Source organism: Balaenoptera acutorostrata, chromosome 7 (genome assembly GCF_949987535.1).
Source record: "Balaenoptera acutorostrata chromosome 7, mBalAcu1.1, whole genome shotgun sequence".
Classification (NCBI taxonomy): domain Eukaryota; kingdom Metazoa; phylum Chordata; class Mammalia; order Artiodactyla; family Balaenopteridae; genus Balaenoptera; species Balaenoptera acutorostrata.
Genome location: NC_080070.1, coordinates 6852498 through 6877724, shown reverse-complemented (window position 1 = coordinate 6877724; position 25227 = coordinate 6852498). Strand labels below are relative to the sequence as shown.

Below are 25227 nucleotides of genomic sequence, written 5' to 3'. Positions count from 1 at the left end.
CGGTTTCAGAGCGCGCGTCTGCGCGGCCTGGACGGGGAGGGAGAGCTCCGCGGAGAGAAGGAGAGGGTGCTACCGCGCCGTCGGATCACCAGCTATCCGGCCTTGCCCCCGCCCCTCCTCCCCTGGGAGACCGGGCCCAGTGCCCCACTCCAATGCTTTAATGCCTGGCGGGGCCGCGGCTGGCCCCTAGGGAGGCGAGGTCAGCCCGCCCATCCAGGCCATTGGCTCCAGAGAACAAAGGAGCCGCCCCACAGGCTTCTCCGATAGGGCTGAGCTGGTCATCTGAGAGGTGCAGCCAATCAGATGGCTGGGCGGCCCCGGGGATGGCCAGGCCTGCCAGCCAATCAGGGGCGCGTGCCCGCCCAGCCTGCCCCGGGACTGGCGGGGCCGGGGAGCTCAGTGCCCAAGTCGCCCCGGGGTGGCAGTTCCCGTTAACCTTAGCCACAAAGTCAAAGGTATTTATTCCCGTCCCCTCCCTCCGAGTCCCTCTGAATCCGGGCGGGGAGGGGCGTGCGAAGGGACGGACCGTGCCGCGGGGCCAGCGTCCGGCCCCGCTCCACCCGCGCTGTCTCCACCCAGACTCGGGCTGGAGGCGGCCTCGGGGTCCCCCGAGCCCCCCGCGCTCTCAGCCCCGAACTTTCCCCACCCCCACACAGCTCACGGGGAAAGGGGCCCGGGTCGTGTGTGGGAAGGGGCTGCAGGCCGGGTCAGAGCTGGAGTGGGGCGTGAGAGCGGGAGAGGCGCGGAGGTGACCGCGGGGACTGCCCGCCGGCTCCTCCGGGCGCGCTCTGCCAGAGCCTGTCCCGATATTCGGGAGCGGTGTCAGCCTCCCCCAAAGATCGAGTTCCTGCAGGGCGGGAACCCCAGTGCTCGCCGTAGAGTGACACATAGTAGGTGCTTAATAAATGATTAAATGAGTGGGCCTGAGGATCGGGGGCGAGAACAATGAGAGGGAAGCACCACAGAAATTGGAGGTGTTTGTGTAGGGGTCTCCCCGAAACCTCCATTCTAGGAAGACAGGCATAGGAGCCAAGATCTCAGTGGGGCTGGGGGTAGGCGCTGGGGGTTTCTTCCCTCGTGAAGGTGGAGGGTATAGAGATGCCGCCCCCTCCAGCCCTTTGGGAGGATGGAGCCTGGTGTGTGTCTTGGTCCACCAGACCTGGGGTGGGGTGTGGTCATAGCCCCGACGCGAGGCCGGCTATGTCCAGGCTCCACTATTAGGTGTGCATTTTGGGTCCAGGTGTTCATCTGTAAAATGAAAATATTAGAGGGTATTAGTCTCCTTTCAACGCTAAGGTTCCATGATTCTATGCTTCTAATCTGTTTTGGACTTAAATTTCTTTTATCTAAATGTTCCTTTGTTAAAATTTTTATTAATGGTTTACAGCATGCTGGACCTTGTGCTGGGTGTTGGGGAGAGAGAAACACTCCCTGTGTTAAGATGTTTTCAGTCTTCTTGTGGAGACAAATTATCATTATACTATGTAGATGGTACTGGGTTGGCGGGGTGCACAGGTTAAACAGAGAAGGGCCCCTAACTGAGCCTGGTGTATCCACAAAGGCTTCCTGGTGAAAGTGATCCTGGATCTGGGCTGGGCAGAGAAGAGTTGGGCAGGGGTATTCCAAGACTGATCACAGGTGTTCCTAGGCACGGCAAGGTCAGGGAGTTGCATCTGGGGACAATGGGGTAGGTTGGTGGTACAGTGAGAGGTGAGCAGAGGCCAGATTTTAAATGGTCTTGCCAAGAAATTTTTAGCAGTACCTGAAAGTGCTGGGGACCCACTGAAGTGTTTTAAGCAAAGTAGTAACATGTCTGAATTGTAATTTTAGGAAAATTGCTTTGAGTCTTGGTGGTGAATGGATTGGAGGGGCAAGATGAGCTATGAGAGCAGTTCAGTCTCCAGGTGAGCAGGGCTGAGGCCTGAACTAAGGCAGCAGCGGTGGCAGATGCTGGAGGTATTAAAACAGCACTGGTATGATTTAGTGACCTGTGGATAGTGAGGGCTGCGCTCTGCGGTAGTGAAAGGTGGTGGCAGTTTTGAGAGGCCTGGTGAGTCCCACCTGGAGGGGCAAAGGATGCCCAGGGCCAAGTGCAGAGCTGGTCCAGGCACCTGCTCCCCTGGTGAGGGTTAAGCTGAGGAATCTGAGGTTTCCTAGGATGGGGGTGGCCTGCAGGGGAGAGTGGGCCAGGTGGGCAGGAGACCTGAGTTCTAACTTTCTCTGAGGCAGGGAATATCCCCTCTGGGCCTTGCTTTCCTCATCCAAAAAGGGGGAAACACTCCTTATCCTTGCCAAGCTCCTTTGAATGCAGCAAGGGTGAAAAAGTGTTTATAAATCAAAATGTGACAGCTGTCCAAAGTGTTGTTAGCAGTTGGTTTCATCCCTTGCCTTCGATCAGGTAATGGGGGTCCCCAGGCCCTGGCAGGCTCCTGAGTCTTAGATTTGGGGCAGAGGAATATGGGTGACGTTCTATCCTCTAAAGGGAGACAGGTGAGCAAAGACTGGGGATGGGGATGCCATGGGTGGGGGACAGGCCTGGGGGCGGGGAGGTAGGGGAGTGACAGTCCCAGCAAAGGTGTGCATGTTGGGCAGGGCAGGTGGGGCAGGGGTCCTGGAAGGAGGTGCCTTGGGGACTGGCATGGGGTTGAATCCGGGACCTCTGGGAGGTGGGCGGGCATGATGGGATAAGGCAGCTGCCCTGGCTGCCCTGGCCGGCCCTGGACCTTGTTCCCAGGGAATGCTGGCGGAAGCAAACTGAAGTCACTGAACTGGGCTCTTCCTATCAGTTCTGACAACTGGGTAGTGGGAGGGGGTGATGGCAATGCAGTGACCTAGAAAGAATTCATCTTGCACCTTGTGAACATTTTCCGGAGTCCTTTCGCAACGTTTCCCTCCCACTGCTTGATGTAACAGTTCTATACAGAGGACCAAGCATTATTTCCATTTGCAGATGGGGAAACTGAGGCCCAGGGAAGGAAAGTGGCTGACCCGGGGTCATGTGACTAACCAGAAGCAAAGCCGGTCCCAAGGTCTCTGGCCTCCCTGTCCTGGGCTCCTGCTGCTACGTGTGGTCTTTCTGTGGGACGATGGCCTGCCCCGCCCTCTTGCTCCCCACCGCTGTCCCCTCTCCTGGGACTGAGGACCACAGTGTTTGGGAGGCTGAGGTCTGAAGATGCTGGAGTAGGAAGGCGGGGATGGGGAGAAGGGGGAGGACGGGGGGAGGGCTTGGAAGAGGTAACAGTGAGGGTGCATGGGGACACCTGATCTGGTAGTGAGTAGAGCCGGGAAGTCGGAGAGGAACGAGGGAGGAGCAGGGAGGTGGATGGGAGAGAAGGATGGGGTGGGGGCCCTGGAGGGGCTCGGGGATTGTCCTGGGAGTTGTAGAAGGTTGCCGGGCATGCCTTATGCTGGGATGTGGGGTGGAGGCAGGCTTCTAGGTGGTGGGTGGAGGTGACGCTCACCTGGTCTGGGCTAGGACCTCGGCCTGCCTGTCTGTCCTCGGGCACCGGGCCATAGAAGGTGGGAAGAGCAGTTGCCCTGCCTTTCCAATACCATTTTAAAGCCACTTGTTGGGGATGGTTTGCGTGTCCTCCTTGGTCAGAAACGCTGGAGGAGAGGAAGGTGTGAAGTCTGGTGGGTGCAGGGATGGGGGACCGATGCCTGGAGAGAGCGCTGATTATCCAGAGATCAGCCAGAGCACAAGCCCAGGGACCAGGCCTCGCGCAGGAGTGGCTCGCATAGGACTGGCTTTGGGAGAGGGCCTGGAGGCTGGGCGATCAGTCCTGGGAGACAGAGGCTACACCAGCTCCTCCCCGCAGCAAAGTCGGGGTGTGAGGCCGTGGGGCTCGCCTGAGCTGAGCCGGCAGAAGCGTCCACGGCTCTGTAGTCCAGCCCCCCGCCTGGCGCTCAGGGCCCAGCCCCGGCCCTGCTCTCCTTACCCCCGCCCCACAGCCTGGACCGCAGGAGGCCCTCCTCCCCAGCCAGTCTCCATCTCCCGGGAGAGGCGGTACCTGGAGCTGCTCTGCAGGGAGCCCTGACCGTGACAGCTGTCCACGCCCGGTTCCTCTGCGAGGCCAGCTCCCGTTGCTGAGCAAAGTTTGGGGTTCCTGTGTGGGCGCCGGGGGCCTCCAGAGATTCTGAAGCAGCTTGAAGGGTAACGGTTTAGGAGGAGTGAGCTGGCCGTGGGGTGTTTGGAGAGAGGGCTCAGAACCTCCGGGTGTGGATTGTTCTCAGGCCACGAGAATGAGAGAAAATACCAGACCGTTTAGAAAGTCTAGTGTTTCCCCCAACCTGATGCTCACAGCAAGCCTCCCCCCCCACCCCCGGAGCAGGCGCTTTCAGTCACCTTTGCCATTGGGAACCTAGGCCTAGAGGTGAAGTGATTTGCCAAGGGCAGGTGGGCTGGAACTCAGGGCCCCTGATTCCGGGTCCAGGCGTGCATGGGCCTGAGGAGAGGGGCAGCCAATGCGAGTGGGGCCGACTCGGCCGAGGAGCCAGCCCTGCGGGGCTCAGGTTCCCGGGGGAGAGGGGAACGGCCTGCCGCCTCCTCCTGGCCAGACCCCTGCAGCGTGGCCTGCCGGGCAGAGCCTTGTCCTCTTTCTAGGGCTTTCCGTGCCCCTCCAGCTGCAGCGCTGCTGCCTCACGCCGCCCCCCTGTCCTCAGCTTACCCCACCGGTACCCCAACAGTGACTGTTCCCATCACCCGCTGTCGCTTCCTCTCCCGGTGGCTGCATCACCCCTGAGTTCTGTTCCTTGGAGCAATGGACCTGGAGGGATGGTCATGGCTTGTGAGGACACTTGTGTCAGCAGGGGGTCACATGGCTGTTTTCTCCAGTGTGGAAGGGGAGTGATTTGTGCTCGTGCGGTTCACGTTGGCACACTTGTGTCTCTGGATCTGTAGGTGTAGCGGTGGATTTTTTAATATTTCAGTCTCTCTGTACTTTGCATATGCAATTTTGCAGGTATTCTCATGTGTATGAGTATCTCTGTATTTTTGCATCTTTGAACGTTTGTGTACTTAGCTGCCTTGGATGTTAGATATGATCGTCTCTGGATGTGTTTGTGTGCGTTTAGTGTTTAGATCAGTTTCTTCTCGTATGCCTATGACTGTATTTTATCAATATTTTTTATTGAAGTATAGTTGATTCACAATGTTGTGTTAATTTCTGCTGTACAACAAAGTGATTCAGTTATACATGTATACATTCTTTTTTTTAATATTCTTTTCCATTATGGTTTATCACAGGTTATTGAATATACTTCCCTGTGCTCTACAGTAGGACCTTGTTGTTTATCCATTTATATATAAAAGCTTACATCTGCTAACCCCGACCTCCCACTCCATCCCTCCCCCAACCCCCTCCCCCTTGGCAACCACCTATGATGGTATATTTTAAATGAAACATCCACTGATATTAACTGAAATCCATTTCCCAGGCCAGGGACATCATTAACCTGTCCTGAGGTATTTGTTGTTGGTGATGAAGCACTGGGGCCACAGGGGCCCCGTCTTCAGTCCTCCCATTTCTTTCATTCGTTCATTCATTTATTCATTCATCCAGTATAAGCTGAGCACCTTCTGCGTCTCAGGCCCGGGCAGGCAGGGCCACCGCCATCCTGGAGCTTTATATCTAGAGCCATGTCGCCCAGCAGAACTTCGTGAACCTGGAAATCTTCTTTTCTGCTGGATGTTATGGTAGCTCTAGCCACGTGTGACTGTTGAACACTTGAAGCGTGGGCCAGTGTGAATGAGAAACTGAATTTTAAACTTAACTTATACACACTTAAATAACCAACGTGTGGGTCTAGAGGCCAGACTCCTGAAAAGGAGGCCCTGGTGGCTTAAGGTTTGGTACACTCTGCACCTTCTCTTAGGGGCAGCAGGGTCCAGGAGCAGGAGCTCTGGCTGGGGCAGGCCCACCCCAGTTCGTTCGGTCCTGGCTCCAGCACTTCCTAGCTGTGTGACCTTGAGCAAACTGCTTAACGTCTCTGAGCCGTGGCTCCTTAGGATGAAGTGGGCGGTGCTTGCTGAGTGCCTGGTTCACAGTCGGTCTCCCTGTCCCTACCGAGTCTTGGCTGGTCACCCCCTTTTTCTTTCCAGAGCCAAGTCAATACCGAGGTGACCAGGGAAGCCCCTGCCCACTCAGTGAATGAGGGAAGGACAGACAGAGCCTGCGTCCCCCCGGAGGACTCCGAGAGCACGCCCTCAGGGGGAGGGCTAGCTGGAGCCTGCGGGCCCTCGCCCATCCCCTTCCAAACGCTGGCCTGGGCTGCTCCCCGGGGGACTTGACCTACTGGTGTGAGGGCGGTCAGCTTGATGGGGAGGGTACCTTGGGAAGACTGCCTCCTGTGCGCATAGGTGAACGGTGGCAGATGGTGTCGCCCTGGGTGGGGCTCCTAGCTGAGCAGGGCCTGTGAGCTGGGCCTTCGGCTGGAGTTTGGGAGATGCATCCCTCAAAGCCTGAGCTACTGGTGGAGGGCACGTGGCCGGTCCCCGCTCCACTGGTGACAGAGGACACATGAGGTGCCATCGCCTTCTTCCCCATGTGGGGCCTGAGTCTGTGAAGAGAGATGTACTTGGCTGGTGGAAAAGGTCCAGGGCCCTGAGATCCGGAGGATGCGGAGTGACCCAGACGTGTCCCTGCACCGCCTCTCCTGGCCCGTGGCCTTCGTCCACCCCCAGCTGCTGTCTGCCTTCCCCCCAAATTTCTGCTAAGATCAAAGCCCCTTTGTTACCTTCCCTGCCCCCAGACCTCAGCACCTGCCCCAGGCCACAGTCCCGCTTTGTGTGACGCGGCAGTTGTCATGGCAGCTGTCCCGCAAAGCCTCCCCGTCAAGGGGCTCTCATCCCAACTGCGGCCTGACTCAGAGCCAGGGGCTGGGAAGGAGGAGGTGACTGGGGCCCTGTCCTGAGACCCACCCCCTGCGTGTGTCCCGCCCTCCACGGGACCTGCTGGGCAGGGAGGGGAAAGGTCATCAGAGCTTGGGGTCGGGGAGCTGGGTGATAGACCAGGTGGGCCTTAGGGACTTGGTGTGGGTGTTGGTGGATGGGGATCGGCCCCCGTTGCCTCCTGTTTTCTGGCCGGGGTCTTCTGCTGGGCGGCCTGCTCGCCGTGTCCCTGGGCATCTCTCTCTCCAGTCAGCTGAGTGATGTGTCTGGTGGGGCGAGAAGAGGTGTGCAGTGCGGTGCATCAGGGTGGGGTGTGCGGGGGCCTGGCCGGCCTGGAAAGACGCTGCCACATGCAGGGACCTTCTGCCGTTCGGCTTGTCTCAGGGGTTTGTCTGAGGACACCTGTTGGCCTGTTTTCCAGACACATCCCACCTGAGCACACAGGTGGAGATGGGCCCCCAAGACATAGCCCCTGCCCCCTGTTCCTGTCCTCTGTGCCTCTCCTCCTGTCCCCTGCCCTCTCCTTTCTTCCTTCTTCCCCTCGGGCCCATGAGGGTCCCTTCTTTCCATTTCGACTTCTGTTCTTTCTCGGACCATGAGCTCTGGTGCAGCTCAGTGACTCCTTGTGAATTGGTCACCAAGAATTGAAGCCCTTCTGCCACCTGAGGCGATTTTGAGTTCGTAATACCTCTTAAGACAGAATGGATCAAGTAGGACTGATTTGATTTGGCTTAAGGGGTTTCAGTTGTGTTGTGTAGGGGTTTTGTGAATGAGCCCAAGTCCCACCCGCTGTCCTCGCCCTGAATTGTGGCCCAAGCCTCCACCCCCCTGTCTGAGATTCCCCATATCAGAGTGGCCTCTTTGTTCACCAGTCCTCTGAGTCTCCTTAGGCAGACATTAACTCTCCAGTTGGTGAGAGGCTACCCCATGGCCTGGGATGCAGAGTGACCTGGAAGGAAAATGTGGTGCTAAGGCAGGAGCACTGGCATCCATCAGGGGCCCCGAGGGGGGCCTTCTCCTGCCCTCATTTGTGGCCCCCTTTTCTCTGCACCACAGGCAGGTTTCAGTGTCTATAGTAACCCACAGCAGGAGTGCGTAACAGACCCCTTTTGGGGAAATAGAATTAAAAACCAAATCTCCTGCCAACTCAGAAAAACTCCCCGCAAAAGTAGGAGAGAAAGAAAACACGTTTTTAACTGAATAAGCATTAGACTGGAATGTGGTGCACATCACAGGCAATTTGCTAAGAGACTATAGACAGAAATCTCACCTGTTACACAGTCCAGCACGGGCAACCCCACTGCACACGTGTTCTCCAGGGAAAGCATAGCCAGTCCTCGGGTAAGAGGACTTGACGGCACCATTTGTCACACAGGGTTCACCCTAAATTCGCCTGGAATTGGGTGGCCACGCGTGACAGCTAATTGCCTTTGTGCAAAGGAAACATCCACTGCTTGTATCTTGATGACAGAAGGAGGTTTGCAGCCCGGAGCCCGGCGCTGCTGGAGAGTCAGGCTCCCACCTCCCACGGGCAGGGGACACTGGCCGCTGTTTCCTTGATGTTTGCATTTCGGAGAGATGGCTCCCAGGTCCTGGAGAAAGACGGTCCTGGGTTGTAAAGCCGGCACGAGGCTTAGTGAGCTTTAAAAAGATTTATATACACCTCAAAGGGGCAGAGAAAGAACTTTCAATCAGAAGTTCTCTAAAGAAAATACTCTGAAAGAAAGGGGAGGGTTCTCTTTCCCTTTCTGCCCCAGGGAGGGTGAGTTTTCTATTTCTCAGATTCGTATCTCCCTGACACCCCTGCCCCCCACCTCTCCGGGCAGGGTCCACATCTCCAGCCTGGGTCCCTGTCCCCGGAGTAGCCGCTGGAAAGGGACCTGGGAGAAGGAAGCGGGGAGACCCTTAGAATGGGGTTTCTGGGAGGCTCTCCGGGGCCCGAGGTGTGGAGCAAGGGGAGGCTGGGTTCCCCGAGCCCGAGCGGTGGCCGAGCAGAGGTTCCTGGTCCTGCAGCGTGAGCCCAGCCTCCCGTCTCGTGGGGCAGAGGCTGGGGCCTGTTGGGAGTGCAGGGGGTCGGGGTACAGGCGGAGGAAACGAGATCCCCGTCCTCAGGGGGGGGGGCCGCCCGCAGCACCACGTGCAGCTGCCACATCTCTGGGCGCACGTAACCAGCAGCACGTTGGTGCCACACACGGCTCTTTGGTGCCCTCCACGTGCGGGCTCTGTCCCGGACCCTGGCACTCGGCAGTGAGCCCGGGAAGTCCTGTCCTCCATTCCTGTCGGGGAATAAGCAGAAAAGTAAATATCCTGTCCCGTGGTGAAAAGTGTCAGGGAGGAATGGGAGCTGGGGTTAGGGTTGTGACTTTACACGGGGTTGCCAGAGAGGGCCACTCGGAGGAGGTGACATTTAGGCTGGGGCCTGGAAGGGGCAGGGGCCGCGCCAAGGGCTCAGAGCAGCAGGGCCCGTCCCGATCACGTTCCAGGCACCAAATGAGCCAGTCGGGAGATGTTCAAAAGACTGAAGAGTAAAAAAAGATGAGCCCCAGATTGGTGGATGAGGGATCAGGTCCCTAGGACCCAGGTTGGCCACGTGTGTTCTTGCCCGGGGGTGGGCGGTGGCTGTGAGGCCCCAGAAGGGTTTGCACTGGAACATGGACGGGGGCTTTGAGAGATGGGGGGCTGGCGATTTTGGAGGGACGGTTCTTCCCTCCAGGGTGTCCTCATGACCACGTTGCAGGGTAGGGGGTGTCTCTCAACTTATTTGAGTTTCCTGGTTCTCTCTTGTGGCATCCTTCACACCTCACCCCGCAGATGATGAGAGTGTGGGCATGAGGCTCTAGTCTGGGAGTTAGAAGCCCGGGGACCTTGCCCAGCTCTGCCGTTCGGCCACCTCTGTGACTTGGGGCATGTCAGCAGCCCTCTCTGGCCTCAGTTTATTCTTCATAAAATGGGAATTATACACATTTTACCTGCCTAGCAGGTATATGTGCTTTTAAAAAAAATCCTGCTCATTTCGACAGAGGTCATAGAAAAGCTTTTGAAAAGAGGGACTGCCTCCTGTGAGTGGCATTCGTCCTTGTCCCACAGGCCAACTCTCTTTCCTTTGCTCCCATCTCACCCACAGACGGCCGGGCCGGGAGCCGCCGTGCTGATGCCGAGGGGCCTCCGGGGATGGAGAGTGGCCTGGCTGGTGACAGCAGCACAGGTAAGAGAAGAGGGGCAGGTGGGAGCCCACCACGGCCCCCTCCCCAGCCCCGTCGTCCCCGTCCCTCTGTAGCTGAGCAGGAGTTGCTGGTGGCCTGTAGAACCATACGGTGGGACCAGGACACTGAGGTCACGTCCAAGGATGGAGCAAACACAGATGGGGGCGGGGCTAAGAACTGACAAAGCCCAGCCTGTGCTTGCCAGGCAGGGACACGGACACACACACACACACACACACACACACCCCACCCCCATGCAGAAATCCGCTGGGGGAAGATCAGGTGTCTGTCAAGCGCTAGATCAGGGAGTGCTTGGTGTTGGCGCTGATCACACACCGAAAGCCAGCGCTCTGGGGAGGACACGTGGCCGCAACAAGCCCCGCTGTTGGTTGGGCAGGAGAGTGTCTCCAGTTCGGTCCATTAAGCTTCCCGGGGTCACACAGTTCACGGTCTGTGTCAGCTGATGCACTTGGAGCCGGTGGTGAGGAAACACAGCAGTTAGTGCTGGTGTCTCCCGGGCAGGGGGCAGGCGCCGCTGAGAGTGGGAAGTGCCCTGTGGAGACCCCTCCCCAGCCGCCCGCTTCCCGCTCCTGGGATGCAGCAGCCCCTGGTCTGAGACCCACTCTCAGCCTCTGTGGCAGGCGCTGTTCTGGGTGTAGCTGGGCTGCACGGTGGCTCTGGCCCCGGGAGAGGGGACCGGCCCAGGCCCAGGAACTCTGCCCCTCGCTCAGCAGTCACCAGGTTTCTTTACGTCCCACCCCTTCCAGGGGAGTTGCCCCGTAGACCCCAGAGCCCCCGCCCTCCCAGGACAATCACTGCAGTGGAACTAAGATGAGACAAAAATCAGGCAATTGGATAAAAAAGAAACAAAACACCAGCTCAAAGGAGGCAGTATGATATATGGACGCCACACTGTTCTGGGGCTGGGTCCTGACACAGACGGCAGTGAGTTCGGCCACCCCACTTCCCAGTCCCCCCCAACCCCTGCCCTGGGCTGTCGCTTTGAACGCTGAGAGCACTCGAGGTGGGTGGGTGGGTGGGTGTGTGTGTGTGTGTGTGTGTGTGTGTGTGTGTGTGGCTGACATTACAGTAATTACAGGAAAACCTAGGGCAGACAGTTCCAAACATTGCAGCTGAAGGACCCTTTTGCCTACATAAACTCATAAGGGAGATCCTAATTCAGACGTGAGAGATGGGCTCCACCAGGGCCTTCTCTGCCCCGTACGGCAGCTTCAGCTTCGGGAAGAGGTAGAAAAACACTGGCCTGGACCCTGGAGCCACTGGGGCCTGGGGGCCCCCGGGAGCTCAGCCTCCACAGGCTGCCACGCCTGCTGGCCAGGCTGAAGGAATGACTCTTCTGGAAGGCCAGAGCTTTCAGATAATTGGGAGCTTACCTCTTTCAGGTACCTTTTACTTTATATTTATTCTATGTGTTTTCTTTAATTGTGGTGAAATATACATAACATGAAATTTACCATTTTAACCATTTTTAAGGGTACAATTCAGTGCCATGAAGCACATTCACGTTGTGGTACAGCCATCACCACTATCCATTTCTCGAATTTTCCCATAATGTCAGAAACTACCCATTAAGCAATAGCTCTCCATTCAGCAGCTTTTTATTTTATCTGAACCATTTAGATAAAAACTGATGCTTTTTATGCTGACTGAGGACCAGTACCTTTGGAACAGGCAGGCAGAAGCCTGTTTTCCTCTGTATCAGTGCCTGATCCCTACGGGAAGGTGCCCGTGACGACTGAAGTCCCAGCAACACACGTCACAGGTCTACACGCGCCACCCCTGGCCTTCAGGGCCTCCTCATACAACCCAGCCACCGTGCTGGATATCAAGGCCAGGTTTAATCAGGGAAAGGCGGTGGCTTTTGTGGCGCTCTGGGGCATTAATGGGTGCCCTGTCACTTGGGGACAGTGGTGCCCCGCTGACTGGAGTATATTTTGGATTCACTACATGACCACCAATTTGGACAGCTAGCCCTGTTAAATACTTCCGCTGGCCAACGATTCAGTGCATCTAAGGAAACATTCTTAGAATCAATGAAACTCATTACACATGGGTTTTCGATTCCTGCCAGTACACAATTTAAATCACCACTTTCATTTTCAAATTATTACTCCTGATAAAATGACCTCTCACAACCGAGCATCTGGGGAGGCCTCACGGCGTTGTTTCGCCAGGTGGAAAGCTGGCCCCTCGCAGGTGCTTTCTGTGACACTCCCACCCTCCCACCTCCGCCCTCATGGGCAACACATCGGTTTCTTTGCCCCCATGTGGCCAGTCAGGCTGTGGAGTGGAGCAGAGCTCTTTGGCCTCAAAACTAAAGGCCACCGGATTAGAGGGGAGGTTTTCTCTTTATTTCCGAAGATATTTTAAAGACTTAAAAATTATAATGTTTGAATTTTTATGAGAATATTCAAATAACACATAGAAAGTGTGAGTCCCCTTTGACTTCCCCATCTAATCCTGCTATGGTCCATATCACCTGCAGGGTGGCCACCATCTTGGGTTTGGCATGAACCGTCCTGGATCGGGCATGTGTATGTACACAGAGAGGGATGGTTTTATTTTCCATAAGTTGGATCAGACGACTGATACTGATTTTCAATTTTTTTTTCTCTCTTAAAATGTTTTCGAAATCTTTTCACATTCGCCTATATAGCTCTTTTCAACTGCTGCATAGTATTCCACATTATGAAGGGAGTGAAAATTTTATTACACTATTATTGACGGGTAATTAGGTTGTTTTCCCCCTTTTTCCTAATTACAGATAGCACTTCAGTGAATATACTTAGACGTTCCTCTTTGGACTCATATGTATTTCTTAGGATAAACACCTGGAGTGAAATTGCTGGGTGGAAGAGGTGGAAGATTGTACACATTTATAATTTTAATAAGCACTGTCAAGTCGTCCTCAGAGAGTCTAAATTCGTTTAGGCCCCCAGCATATCCGTGTTGTACTTACCCTCCTATGTAATTTCCATGTGTATTGTGAAGTCGGGATATTATCAACCTCTTCAATATTTGCTGCTGTGATGGGTGAAAAGATGCTACACTGTTATTTTGCACTTTGCTGATTACTAGTGAGGGTGCACCTCTTTTCATCCTGTCTATAGGAGTCCTTTATATACTCTGGATATTAATCCTTGGTCTGTCATATATCTGCACATATGTTCTCCTAGACGTGTGCTGTCCAGTAGGTGGCCAATAGCCACATATGGTTATTTAAATTTAAATTTAGATTTAAATTAATTTAAATTAAAAAAAGTAAGTTCAGTTCCTCGGTGGTACTAGGCACATTCCAAGTGCTCTGTAACCACCTGTGGCTAGAGGCCGCATGTATCAGACAGCTCGGATGTAAAATGTTTTCACTCTGTGGAAAGCTCTGTTGGAAAAGGCTGCCCCGCACAATCATTTCTAGTTCGCTCATATGCAGTGTCCTTTGTCGTACAGGGGTTTTAAATTTAGTTTTTATGTTTTGCATCCTGTTTAAGAAGATTATCAATTACCTCTAGATTCTAAACAAATTCTCCTAATTCTTCTAATACTGTATTTGCTTCTTGTAAACCAGCACTTAAATCCATCTGGAACTGATTTTTGTAAACAGTATGAACTACAAATCTAACTTGAATATTTTTCCCAAATGGAGAGTTAGTCGGTCCTAAATTGATGAATAGGCCAGCCTTTCACTGTTGACTTGGAATGCTACCTTGTATCGCATATCAAACTTTTCTGTTCTTTTGATGTATCTGTCAGTTATGTGTATTCTACACTTTTAATGATTGTTTTTAGCTTTTTTTTCTTTTTTTTTGGTGGGAGGGACTCTCACAGCCTCACCTCACCTGGCTCACTACGGGACAGCCACGTCAATACAACTGCATCAGTCAAGACTTTTATTAAATGGACTTTATTTTTTAGAGAAGTATTAGGTTTACAGAGAAAATGTGCAGAAAGGACAAAGACTGCCCTATACCCTTCTGTACAGTTTCTCCTGTTATTAACATTTTGCATTAGAACGGTGCATTTTTTACAATAGATGAACCTTTATTAACACATTTGTATTAAATAAAGTCCATAGTTTGCATTAGGGTCCACTCCTTGTGTTGTACATTCTGTGGACAGATGCTTAATGTCCTGTACCTACCGTTACAGTATCAGGCAGAGGAGTTTCACTGCCCTAAAAATCCTCTGTGCTCTGCCTATTCGTCCCTTTCCCCCTGACCCTTCAACCCCTGGCAACCACTGATCTTTTTACTGTCTCCACAGTTTTGCCTTTTCCAGAATGTCATATAGTTGGAATCATACAGTGTGTAGCCTTTTCAGATTGGCTTCTTTCATTTAGTCATATGCATTTAAGTTTCCTCCATGTCGTTTCATGACTTGAGATCTCATTTCTTTTTATCACTGAATAATACTCCATTGTATGGTGTACCACTGTTTATCCATGCACCCAATGAAGGACATCTCTTGGATGCTTCCACGTTTTGACTGTTATCAATAAAGCTGCTATAAACATCTGTGCGCAGGTTTTTGTGTGGACATAAGTTTTCAACTCCTTTGGGTGAATACGTAGGAGAGTGATTTGTTGGATCGTATGGTAAGAGTATCTTTAGTTTTGTAAGAAACAGACAAACTGTCTTCCAAAGTGGCCTTAACATTTTGCATTCCCACCAGCAATGAATGAGAGTTCCTGTTGCTGTACAGCCCCGTCAGCGTTTGGTGTTGTCGGTGTTTTGGATTTTAGCCATTCTAATGGGTGTGTGGTGATAGTATTTTAGCTTTTAATGTTGCATAAGCCAAATTCTTCCTTGCTCATTTTTAGAATTTCTGGGTGATTTACACATATAGTAAATGTTATAATTTACTTAATTAGGATTACACTGAACTGAAACATTTCGGAATGGAGAGCTTCTTATCTAGGAATATGAGGTACCTGTTCTTTTATTTACATTTTATCCCTTCAGTAAAGTTTAATTGTTTTCTTTATGTTTTGCTTGTATATTAGGTATACTTACAGTTACTTTATTGCCATTTTAAAAAGTTATGAATTTTAATGTTTTTTATCTGGCAGTTTTGTTGAAACTTTTATTTCTAAAACTTCATCAGTGGATTCTCATGCACATTCTAGGTTAATAATTATCAGCAAATGACAGTTCTCTCCTTTCCAATATTTATATATATCTTTCTTTTTTCACCTTGTTCCTAACTTGAATAGGCTTCTAATCTTTTGCCTTCGGTTATAACATTTGCTGCAGTTTCTAATACAGCTCCTTTGTCAACCTAAGAAAATTTCCTTATGTTCCTAGTTTGCTAAGAGCTTCCTTCCTTCCTTTTGTCTTTCCCCCTCCCTCCTTTCCCTTTTCCTTCTCTCCCTCCAGAAATGATGTTGCGTTTTATCATGGGACTTTTTCACATCTATTGAGATAGTATAAGGCTTCTAATGTTTAAAAGGTTAATGTCATGAACTGTGTTGAGTCATCTTCGCTTTCCTGGAGAAGATCCAGCAAAGCCAGGATAGGTTGTTCTCTTAACACTGCCGAACTTGCTTTGCCAGTGTTTTTGCTTGTTTGTTTTTTGCATCTACTTTCAAAGAACGATAAACCTATAATTTCCTGCCTACCCCACCCTTGTCTTATTCTGGGTCATGTTAACATGTAAGCTTCCCCCCTCCCCCTGCCCTAGTCATGGTCACAGTTTATGTAAGCTGGGAATAGTCCTTCCCGTGAAGTTTTAGTAGAACCTCTTTGTACGGTTCAGGGGCCTGTTACCCATTTTCGAGGTTGAACTTTAGCTTTCTTTTCAGTCTCTTCTAATTGTTTCTATAGACATGGTTTCTACCTTTTCTTGAGTCCGTTTTGTTAATTTATTTTTCTTGCAAAATCATCCATTTTACATAGATTTTTCAAATTGATATAATGTCTATAAATGGTATTTTGGGATTTATCAGAATCCTTTTTATATCTTTGTGTTCCCTTTATCCTATCATCTCTGCTTTTGTCTTTATTAATTCCTTCCTCTTACTTCCTTGGGGTTTACTTTGTTGTCTTTTTAATATTGGCAGCGGTTTTCTTTTTTTTCCGGCTGTGTTGGGTCTTGTTGCTGTGCAGGGGCTTTCTCTAGTTGCGGTGAGCGGGGGCTACTCTTTGTTGCGGTGCGCAGGCTTCTCATTGTGGTGGCTTCTCTTGTTGAGGAGCACGGGCTCTAGGCGCTCCAGCTTCAGTAGTTGTGGCTCGCAGGCTCTAGAGCACAGGCTCAGCAGTTGTGGTGGGTGGGCTTAGTTGCTCCGCGGCGTGTGGACTCGTCCCGGACCAGGGATTGAACCCGTGTCCCCTGCATTGGCAGGTGGATTGGCAACTGTTGTTTAGAGTTTCTCTTCTTTGTTCACAACTGTTTCATTTATTTTTTATTGAACATAAACTTTTTCTTGAAGTATAACACAGAAAAGTGCACAGGTCGCGGGCTGTATAAATTCTCCAAGTGAACACGCCCATGTAACCAGCACCCAGATCCAGAAGGAAAATGTTGCCAGAGCCCCAGAAGTGCCCCAGGCCCCCTTCCAACCACAGTGCCCTCTATCAGGGGGCCATTACCCCTCTAACTCATCCATTAGTTGGCAGCTTTTGACCTACGTATAAATGGAATCAGTCTGTATGCAGTGTCTATAGCAAACCTTTTCCATCATGGCTTATGTCCATGAGCCCAGAAGCAAAGCACCCTTCTGACCTGAGCACAGTGTAAGGGGTGGGTTAGCAGCAGAGTGTGCTGCTGGTGTGTAGGATTCGTTTAGTACAAGGACGAGGCAACACCTATTCTGGGCGCTGAGACCTTTCTGGCCTACTTTCTTGTGCATGGTTTTGTTGAAGAAAGGTGAGGCTGCCAAGAAGGTAAGGTGCTCACGCACCACGGCTGCTGCCCCGGGGAGGCCTGGCAGTGATGCGGGGCTTGGCTGCCCAACCCCTGGGGGGGGACTGGACGTGCACTCGTCCAGCAAGTGTCCTGCACGTCCATCCCCTTAGGAAGAGAAGGAGATGTTTTGAAACTTGGCCACTTTCTGCTTGCTTCCTGGGTCGGAAGACTTCCCTGGATTGGCTTCTTTACCTTCTCTGCATCCCCTGGGCCGCAGGGTGGAGGAGGCGGGCGGCGGGGTCGTTGGCACAGCAACGCTCACCTATCGTTTCTTTCTTGTCTTTTTTCTTTGCCTTCCTGCACACCCCAATCCCCCCTTTATTGTCCTTTCCACCCTCCCTCCTCTCTTCTTCCTTCTGCATCCTTTTCTCCCGCCCTATTTTCTGCCAAGCTCTGCCCTCCTGACGCTTCTTCCCTCCCTCCCGCCCTTTCCCTCCACCCCACGGAACACCAAATGACTCGCCCCGTCTCTCTCCCTTCGCCTCCGGCAGGAGATGTGCTGGTCATGAAGATCAAGCAAGAGAAGCCAGAATGGCTGCTGCAGACGCTGGGGCCACAGGCCGCGCTTTGCCAGAAGGATAAGGAGAACATTTTCCAGCAGCGTCGGAGCCTCCCGCCATGCCAGACCGTGGGGAAGCCTCGAGCCTGGGGGGGACAGGAGGAGACTGGGGGTCCAAGGTGGGGCCCTCCCCTTGAGCAGGACGGCGGGCCGGCAGGCCGGGCTCCGGGGGTGACCGCCAGCCCCCTGAGCCCCGCTCTTTCTGCCGGCGAGGGTCACTTCGTGTGCCCGGACTGCGGGAAGAGGTTCAGCTGGTGGTCGTCCTTGAAGATCCACCAGCGCACCCACACCGGCGAGAAGCCGTACCCGTGCGGCAAGTGCGGCAAGAGCTTCAGCCAGAAGCCCAATCTGGCGCGCCACCAGCGGCACCACACGGGCGAGCGGCCCTTCTGCTGCCCCGAGTGCGCTCGGCGCTTTAGCCAGAAGCAGCACCTGCTCAAGCACCAGAAGACCCACTCCCGGCCCGCCAGCCACCCGTGCCCCGAGTGCGAGCGCTGCTTCCGCCACCAGGTGGGCCTCCGCATCCACCAGCGCGCGCACGCCCGGGACCGCCAGGGCGCCCGCGCCGGGCTGCAGGCGCTGCTCCGGGACGCCGCGGCCCATCGGGGCTGTCGCCCGCGGCCGGGGCCCCGGCGGGGGCGCCCCGAGTGGGCCTGGCTGGGGCTCTGCCAGAGCTGGTGGCGCCAGCCCGGGGCCCGGACCGCCGCCCCCGCCGAGCCGCGCCAGTTCATCTGCAACGAGTGCGGCAAGAGCTTCTCGTGGTGGTCGTCGCTGAACATCCACCAGCGCATCCACACGGGCGAGCGGCCCTACCCGTGCCCCGAGTGCGGGCGCCGCTTCAGCCAGAAGCCCAACCTGACGCGCCACCTGCGCAACCACACGGGCGAGCGGCCGCACCCCTGCGCGCACTGCGGCCGCAGCTTCCGCCAGAAGCAGCACCTGCTCAAGCACCAGCGCACGCACCTGCCCGGCGCCCCGGCCGCGCCGCGCCCCAGCCGCGCCGCGCTGCGGGCCCACCAGCAAGCCCACGCCGCCGCCGCCGAGCCGCCCGCCCAGGGCGCCCCCGGCCTGTTGCCGCCGCTGCCGCACGGCCCCTCGCCGGCCCGGGGGCCCGGGGACGTGCCGTGGGGCCGGGCGCGGGCGGGCGGGCCGGGCGAGCCGCGCCAGTTCATCTGCAACGAGTGCGGCAAGAGCTTCTCGTGGTGGTCGGCGCTCACCATCCACCAGCGCATCCACACGGGCGAGCGGCCCTACCCGTGCCCCGAGTGCGGGCGCCGCTTCAGCCAGAAGCCGAACCTGACGCGCCACCGGCGCAACCACACGGGCGAGCGGCCCTATCTGTGTGCCTCCTGCGGCCGCGGCTTCAGCCAGAAGCAGCACCTGCTCAAGCACCAGCGCGTTCACCGGGGCGCCCTGGCGCCCACCCCCAGCGCCAAGGGCGCGGCGCTCTAGGGGGCCTGGACCCAAGCAGACCCATGGGCGGGGTAGGATGCTTGCGTGGTGCGTGTGGGGAATGACCAGGAATGGTGGCTTTTAGAACCCCAGGGGGTGAGGCCCTATCACAAGGTGCTTTCTTCAAGGCTCTCAGACCTGAGAACAGAATTCCACAAGCATCCCAAAACGGGGACCGGAAAAAGTTCCGGGAAGGGCTGAGGGAGGAGGTAAGATCAGACATCCTCACCCTGGAGCCTGGATGTGTCTGTGATGGTTGAGGCCCGTCTGTGTCCTTCCTCGGAGGTGGGACCGCAGCCCTCGGGCACTGAGTGCGGGGGCTGTCGACGGCCCTGGGCGAGGCTCCCTGGGTGAGAGGGCGCAGGTCTGGACTGGTCAGCTGTAGCGCCAGCCAGCCGCGCTCAGCTGCCCAGGGGCGTCCCTGTGGGGGAGTCTCAGCAGACTGAGTGATACCCAGATGGGAGCTGGGGCTGGGGAGGGGCACGTCTGTGCCCGTGCGAGGCCAGTGCCCAGCACTTAATGGCTACTCGAGACATGTTGTTGGAAGGAGGGAATGGTTTGATGGTCCTCAACACTGAGTGCCCCGCTGCCCAGGGTGCTGTGGTGGCCGGCTTGACCCTAGGACTGGTGTGTGTGTGTGTGTGTGATGGTCAGGGGCTGGGACTCGGGGGGCGGGGTGGTCTCAGCTGGGGTTTGGTACCTTGGGGAGGGACCTGCAGCAGGAGAGCAGCGAATGTGCTCCTCTGACTCGGTGGGCACTGCCCGGGACCCTTATCAACGCCGGTGTTGCAGAAGAGAGAAATGAAGGATTGATTGTCTCCTGTGGTCTCCTTTCTAAGCCACCCTTCCTGTTCTCTGGGTCCTTGTGTGCTTGGAGGGATCCATTTGCCCCAGGACGAGGGCAGGGAGCTTTGGCCATGAGCGTAGCCAGTCCCCATGGCCAGTTCTTGCTGGGGGTGGAGGGCAGTATTCTCTTCCCCTGTTCCCTCTCCAAGACAATCTGATCACTTCCCACATACCCCCCTTGATCTCTAGCCCCTCAGAAGTCACTCCTCATACCCTTCCAAAAGCAGGGTCGGCTGGGGCCCTAGTGCTAGCAGAAGAGCCCAGGGCTCCAGCCCGGCTGTAGCCTTGGACCATGTTCTTCCCACAGGAGGGGAGGGGATTGCAGAGGGGGTGGGTATTGGGGTACCAGGGTTGGATAGCTGGGAAGTGGGAGGAAAAAGGGGAACCCTAGGGTGATTGTGTAGGAGGAGAAACTGTGCCTTCCTGCCTCCAGGGGCCCGCCTGGTTCTCCCTTGAACTCAGAGAAGTGTTATCTTCTCCAGGAGCTGTGCTGTCACCCTGGCTTCCGGTCACCCCTCTTCTCAGGTTTTGTTTAATCCCTTTCATCTGGCAGGAGCTCTAAGTGTTGTAGCATCACAAAAAGACATATGGAGGTGATCCAGCTTAGCTGGGTAACACAAGTCTGGTGGTGGTTAATGTTCAGCCATGGCCGCTGACTCGTGGTCCAGGCCTCCAGGTCACAAACCATGCTGTGTGAAACCTCACGAATGGGTGAGGTGTGCCCGTCTGGGAGTTCAGGTCTGAGGGCCAGCCGGGGGCCAAATCAGAAGGGTTTTCCTAAGCACGCTCTCTGACCCAGCCCTAGGTGCTCCCCTGTCTCCCTGCAATGCCCTGCCCCTCTCCTGCGGCTCCTCCCCCAGCCTGCCCTGCTCAGGGAAGCAAAATGCTTGGGATCTCATCAAAACCCACTTTAATGATGGGGTACTTGCTGCCTCAAATTCTGAGGCCAACTCGAGCAAGCCCTGCTCCTCCAGGAAACATCCCAGAGGTACCATGTCTGCATTGGAGCCCTGTTGAACCAGGTTCCTGAGGGGCAGGGCAGGCAGATACTGAAGAGGTCAGCTGAGCAGGAGTTTCCATACAATAGAAAGTGTTATCGTTCCCAAATGGCCTGTGTTTAATGATCAGATCAATCAAGCAGCTGCACTGGTAAGACTTGGGGTTAATGAGGTCTGATTGCAGCTCCCCTCTCCCACCAAAGTCGTGAGAATGAACACCTGTTCACTGACCCCAGGTGACCTACCTCTTCAAAAATGGGTGCTTTGGGTCACAATGGGGACAAGGCCAAGTCCATCAGAGTGAAGAATTAGCGAGGTGCACGTCCCAGGTTGGGATGGCAGGGTGGCACAGCAATGATTTACTAAACAAGCCTCCGGCATGCCAGGCACTGTGTCAGACCTCAGGGACGCTGTGATGAATAAGCCATTGTCTTGGTCGGCTCGGGCCAGCATAACGCCACCACAGGCTGGGAGCTTTAATGACAGACATGCATTTCTCACAGTCCGGGAGGCTGGCAGTCCAAGAGCAAGGTGCTGGCAGATTCTTTTCCTGGTGAGGGCACGGTTCCTGGCTTGCAGACTGGCTTGCAGACGACCACCTTTTCTCGGTGTTTTCACATGGTGGGAAGGTGGGAAGGAGTGGGGGAGAAGTAAAAGAGAGAGAGAAAGGACCTGGTCTCTCTCTTCCTCTTCATAGACACTGATCTCACCAGGCGAACCTCACTCTCAGGACTTCATTTAAACCTAATTCTTAATTGCCTCCCAAAGGCTCCATCTCCAGATGCCACCACATTGAGGGTAGGGCTTCAACATATGAATTTGCGGGGGACACAATGCAGCCCCTAGCAGTCACAGACCCCGCCCTTGAGGAGCTCCTGGGCCTTCGTGGAAACTCATTTTGATACACAGCTTGGAACAATCTATACGGTCAACTCTTCAACAAATCGTTCCCAGCCCCAGCTCTGTCAGCAAGGCATTCTTATTCACCATCTCACCTCGAGTTAGGACCTGGGCAGGGCAGTGATATAGGGGAGGGGGACGGTGGGACTAGTCCAGCGGGTCACGTTGCAAGTGGATGGCAGGTCCCAGGTCTCCTGTTAGCCTAAACCTCTTCCGCTGTCACGATGGCAGTCTTCGCCGAGGGAGGCCTGGCATTGTCAACTTCAATTTTAATTCCCTTTCATTTAAAAATAAACTAGGTCAGAGAAAATTTAGGAAAAGACACGCCATAAAAATCAAAGACAAGAAGGTCAGACCTATCCTTGTGGTTTACAGTTCAAAATGTCCCGGAGCATGCTGAGATGAAAGGCTTGCATGGGGGAACAGAAAACAGCCATGAGTAAATAAACCAAGATCTTAAAAGACTTATTTATAGCCTGTCCACAGCCAGGTAAGTTCCTGTCTGCGGTGGGGACCCAGGGCCAAGCTTGCAACACACCAGATGAGCTTGGTGGGGCTGGAGTTCCAGGAACTGCCCTCGTCACCCTTGTGTCCTTTGTTAGGAGCAGCCTGGCAGCTAAGACAAATGACAGGTACCGGGAAAATACTCGTCCTTGGCAAGGAACGTGAGCTTCGAGTCAGCTGGCCAAGTGGCAGCCTGCTCGGGAGGGTGTTGTTCCCGGCTGCCCAGCCCCAGGGAGCTGCAGGGAGAGGTGCCCTGACCAGGGGAGAGAGGGGGACCAGCAGGGACTTCGTAGAGAGCTGCCGAGACCTTTGCTTTTTCTTTTTAAAGTAATTTGGGTTTGGTAAAGAACTATCCTTGACCTTTGGCAAGAGGAGGAGTGTTGTGGCCGAAGATAGTATGTTTTCACATATCACTGCTCTTACTAGATCCTAGCGGAGGGAGGGATATGAATGGGTCCCCATGGGCTGACCTCTGGATTAAAAAGAGAATGGTGTCTCCTGGGTCACTCAGATCTGGAGGGGGAGGTACCCTAGAGCAGCACTGTCCAGGGGAACTTTCTGTGATGATGAAACGTTCTGTATCTGTGCTGCCCAAAACCATGGCCACCAGCCACGTGTGGCTGTCGAGCCCTTAACTGTCGCGGGTGAGGCTGAGGACCTGAACTTTCAATTTTATTTGATTTTAATTAATTTAAATTTAAAAAGCCACACGTGGCTATTGGACAGTAAAGCCCTGGGAATAATGCTCCTATTGAGAAGAAGTAGAAATGTTTTCTCTCACCCCTGCCCCTCACCCCAATCTAGAACGAGCTTTCTTTCGACGTTGGGAATAGTGGGTAGAGTCAGTTCTGGGGCTAAATTCTGGCTTTACCATGTAAGCTGCGGGACCTTGGGCAAGGGACCTATGTAAGGCATGTAGTGTAGTACCTGGCACACAGCAGGCAATAAATGATAGCTGTGGTCATTTTAAAAATAACCTCCCCGTGTGACTACTTGCACGGCATTTATGGCAATGGAAGTTGTACCATGGAAGAAGAAGAAAAGGATTTTCCCCAAACAGAGCTCAGTCGCCATAGAAATTAACTGGTATCAAGCACACTGCAAGCTTAGAGGCTGAACTGATGTCCTAGGTCACATCTTGGGTTTTAACTTCACGGAAAAAGAACTTTGAAGCAGATGTGAACTCGTGCCCAGAGCCCCACATCACCATTCAGGTCTCGCAGTGCCTCCCAGCCCTCAGAGCCATGTCTGGGGCCCCTGATCCCTTACATTACATCGGCACACCTGCTGACCGAGGGGCCACCTTTTCCCTCCACCACTCTTAGGTGGAATCTGCAGACGTGCATTCATTCATTCAGCAGACATTGACCGAGGGCCTATGATATGCTGGGCACTTGGGATACAGAGACGCTGAAAACGCAGTCCCTGCCCTTTGAAGCTCAGGACCTGGTGGGAAAACAAAAGTGAGCTAAATCCCTATTTGAAGTCAGCACAGGTGCCTTAGGGAGGGATGTTAGGGATCACTGTCCAATCTGGGGAGACGGGAGGAGCTGGTGGGGGGCAGCGTGGTCACCTAGCTGAGTGCAGAGGCCCTGGGGATGCAGCCCAGAGCCGGGGGAGCCAGAGGATGACCAGGCTGATCTCTGCGAGGGACCACGCGGGTCCAGAAGAGTACCTGGGGATCGTTTGTCCAGCCGGTGTACCCTGGAGGTGGGGGAGGGAATACAGGGCCCTGGGCAGGACTCAGCTGAGCTGCACATGCCTCTTCCCAGAATGAGGTCACGGGCCAGCTGTTGTTGGCTGTGAGAAGCCCAGGCCTTTGTTAGGGGCCGGAGTGCAGCTGTCACATGAGCCTTGTGGAGTGGTGGGGATCGCCATGCCAGCCTCTGGCCCTGCCCGTGCGAAGAAGCACGGCTGCATTTGCAGAATGTTTCCGCGCTTCCATTCTATCGTGCTCACCACAGCACGTGAAGACGGAAGGGGAGATGCGTGTGGGAGTGTATGTGTATGAAACCAGAGAAATGAAGTGACTCAGCAGAAGTCACACACACAGAGGCAGAGCAGGGGATGGAGGCCTCCCAGAGCCCTTGGCATTCCCACTGAGAGAGATGAGTTATAGGTGGTGTCGTCTGCTTCCCCCTCCCCCTGTCCCTAGCTGTGTTCCTTTCTATGTTGGCACAGGTTACCTAGAAAATGCTGCTAAAAATGTAGGTGACATCCTCAGGTATATTATCGATTTCGCCTTTGAAAAAATCTGGTCATTTACTAAGTGTCCCCATTTCTCCTGCAGCCTGTGGGAGGGATGAAAGCTGGTCCCTCTGGCAGGTGACAACTTTTGCAACAGGAGCTGGAGAGCTGGGAGGCATGGCTCTCCACAGGCCCCAGGGTGGAGTGTGGGTATGGGTTATCATTAGTGGTTAGGGGGTCCTTTTGTCAATGCCAGGGGAGCGCCCTGGGGTAAAATATCTATCCTGGTGGATTCATTTCTTTGGGCTTCCCAGAATTCCCTCCCTGTTGCCTCTATTTGAAATACCAATCTCCTTGGGATGTCTCACTCATGAAGCTCCACATACCTCGGTGAGGGGCTACAGGAGCAGCATGGATGGGGGTAGGGGTGGGAGGCTGAGAGTGACCCAGGGTGGACCTGCTGGGATGCACTGGTCCACGGGGCGCGCTGTGAAAGCTGGTAGGCCTGACCTTCAGGTCTGGTGTCGGGAGAAAGGGATTGGTTTTACTCCCAGGGTTGGAGCCCACCTGGAATTCATTTCCCAGGCTCTGAAAGGCACACTGGGCGCCTGCAGAGTTGCAGGAGGGACCTCCTGAGGCTGGGAGGCCTGTGTCTGCTAGAGCCCCTCATCAGGGATAATGCCACCGTAACAGCCATAGCCACTGTCTGCTGTAAGGAGCCCTGCCTGGACCTTCTGGAATCCCAGCTGCTTCATCCACCTGGCAGCT

At 54.4% G+C, this 25227-nt stretch overlaps 1 protein-coding gene across 2 annotated transcripts; it reads left to right on the top strand.

The window, feature by feature from the left end:
- The first annotated feature begins 372 nt into the window (after positions 1 to 372).
- ZNF775 (zinc finger protein 775) lies at positions 373 to 19815 on the top strand. Of its 2 annotated transcripts, XM_057550559.1 has the most exons (4): positions 402 to 455; positions 10014 to 10094; positions 14981 to 15036; positions 17505 to 19815. In XM_057550559.1, the coding sequence occupies exon 4, from the start codon at positions 17519 to 17521 to the stop codon at positions 19022 to 19024; it is 1506 nt and encodes a 501-aa protein (XP_057406542.1). In that variant the 5' UTR covers positions 402 to 455; positions 10014 to 10094; positions 14981 to 15036; positions 17505 to 17518; the 3' UTR covers positions 19025 to 19815. The 2 variants fall into 2 exon arrangements, with proteins under 2 accessions (XP_028022911.2, XP_057406542.1); XM_028167110.2 differs by lacking the exon at positions 14981 to 15036 and having other exon boundaries at positions 373 to 455.
- Positions 19816 to 25227: the final 5412 nt, after the last annotated feature.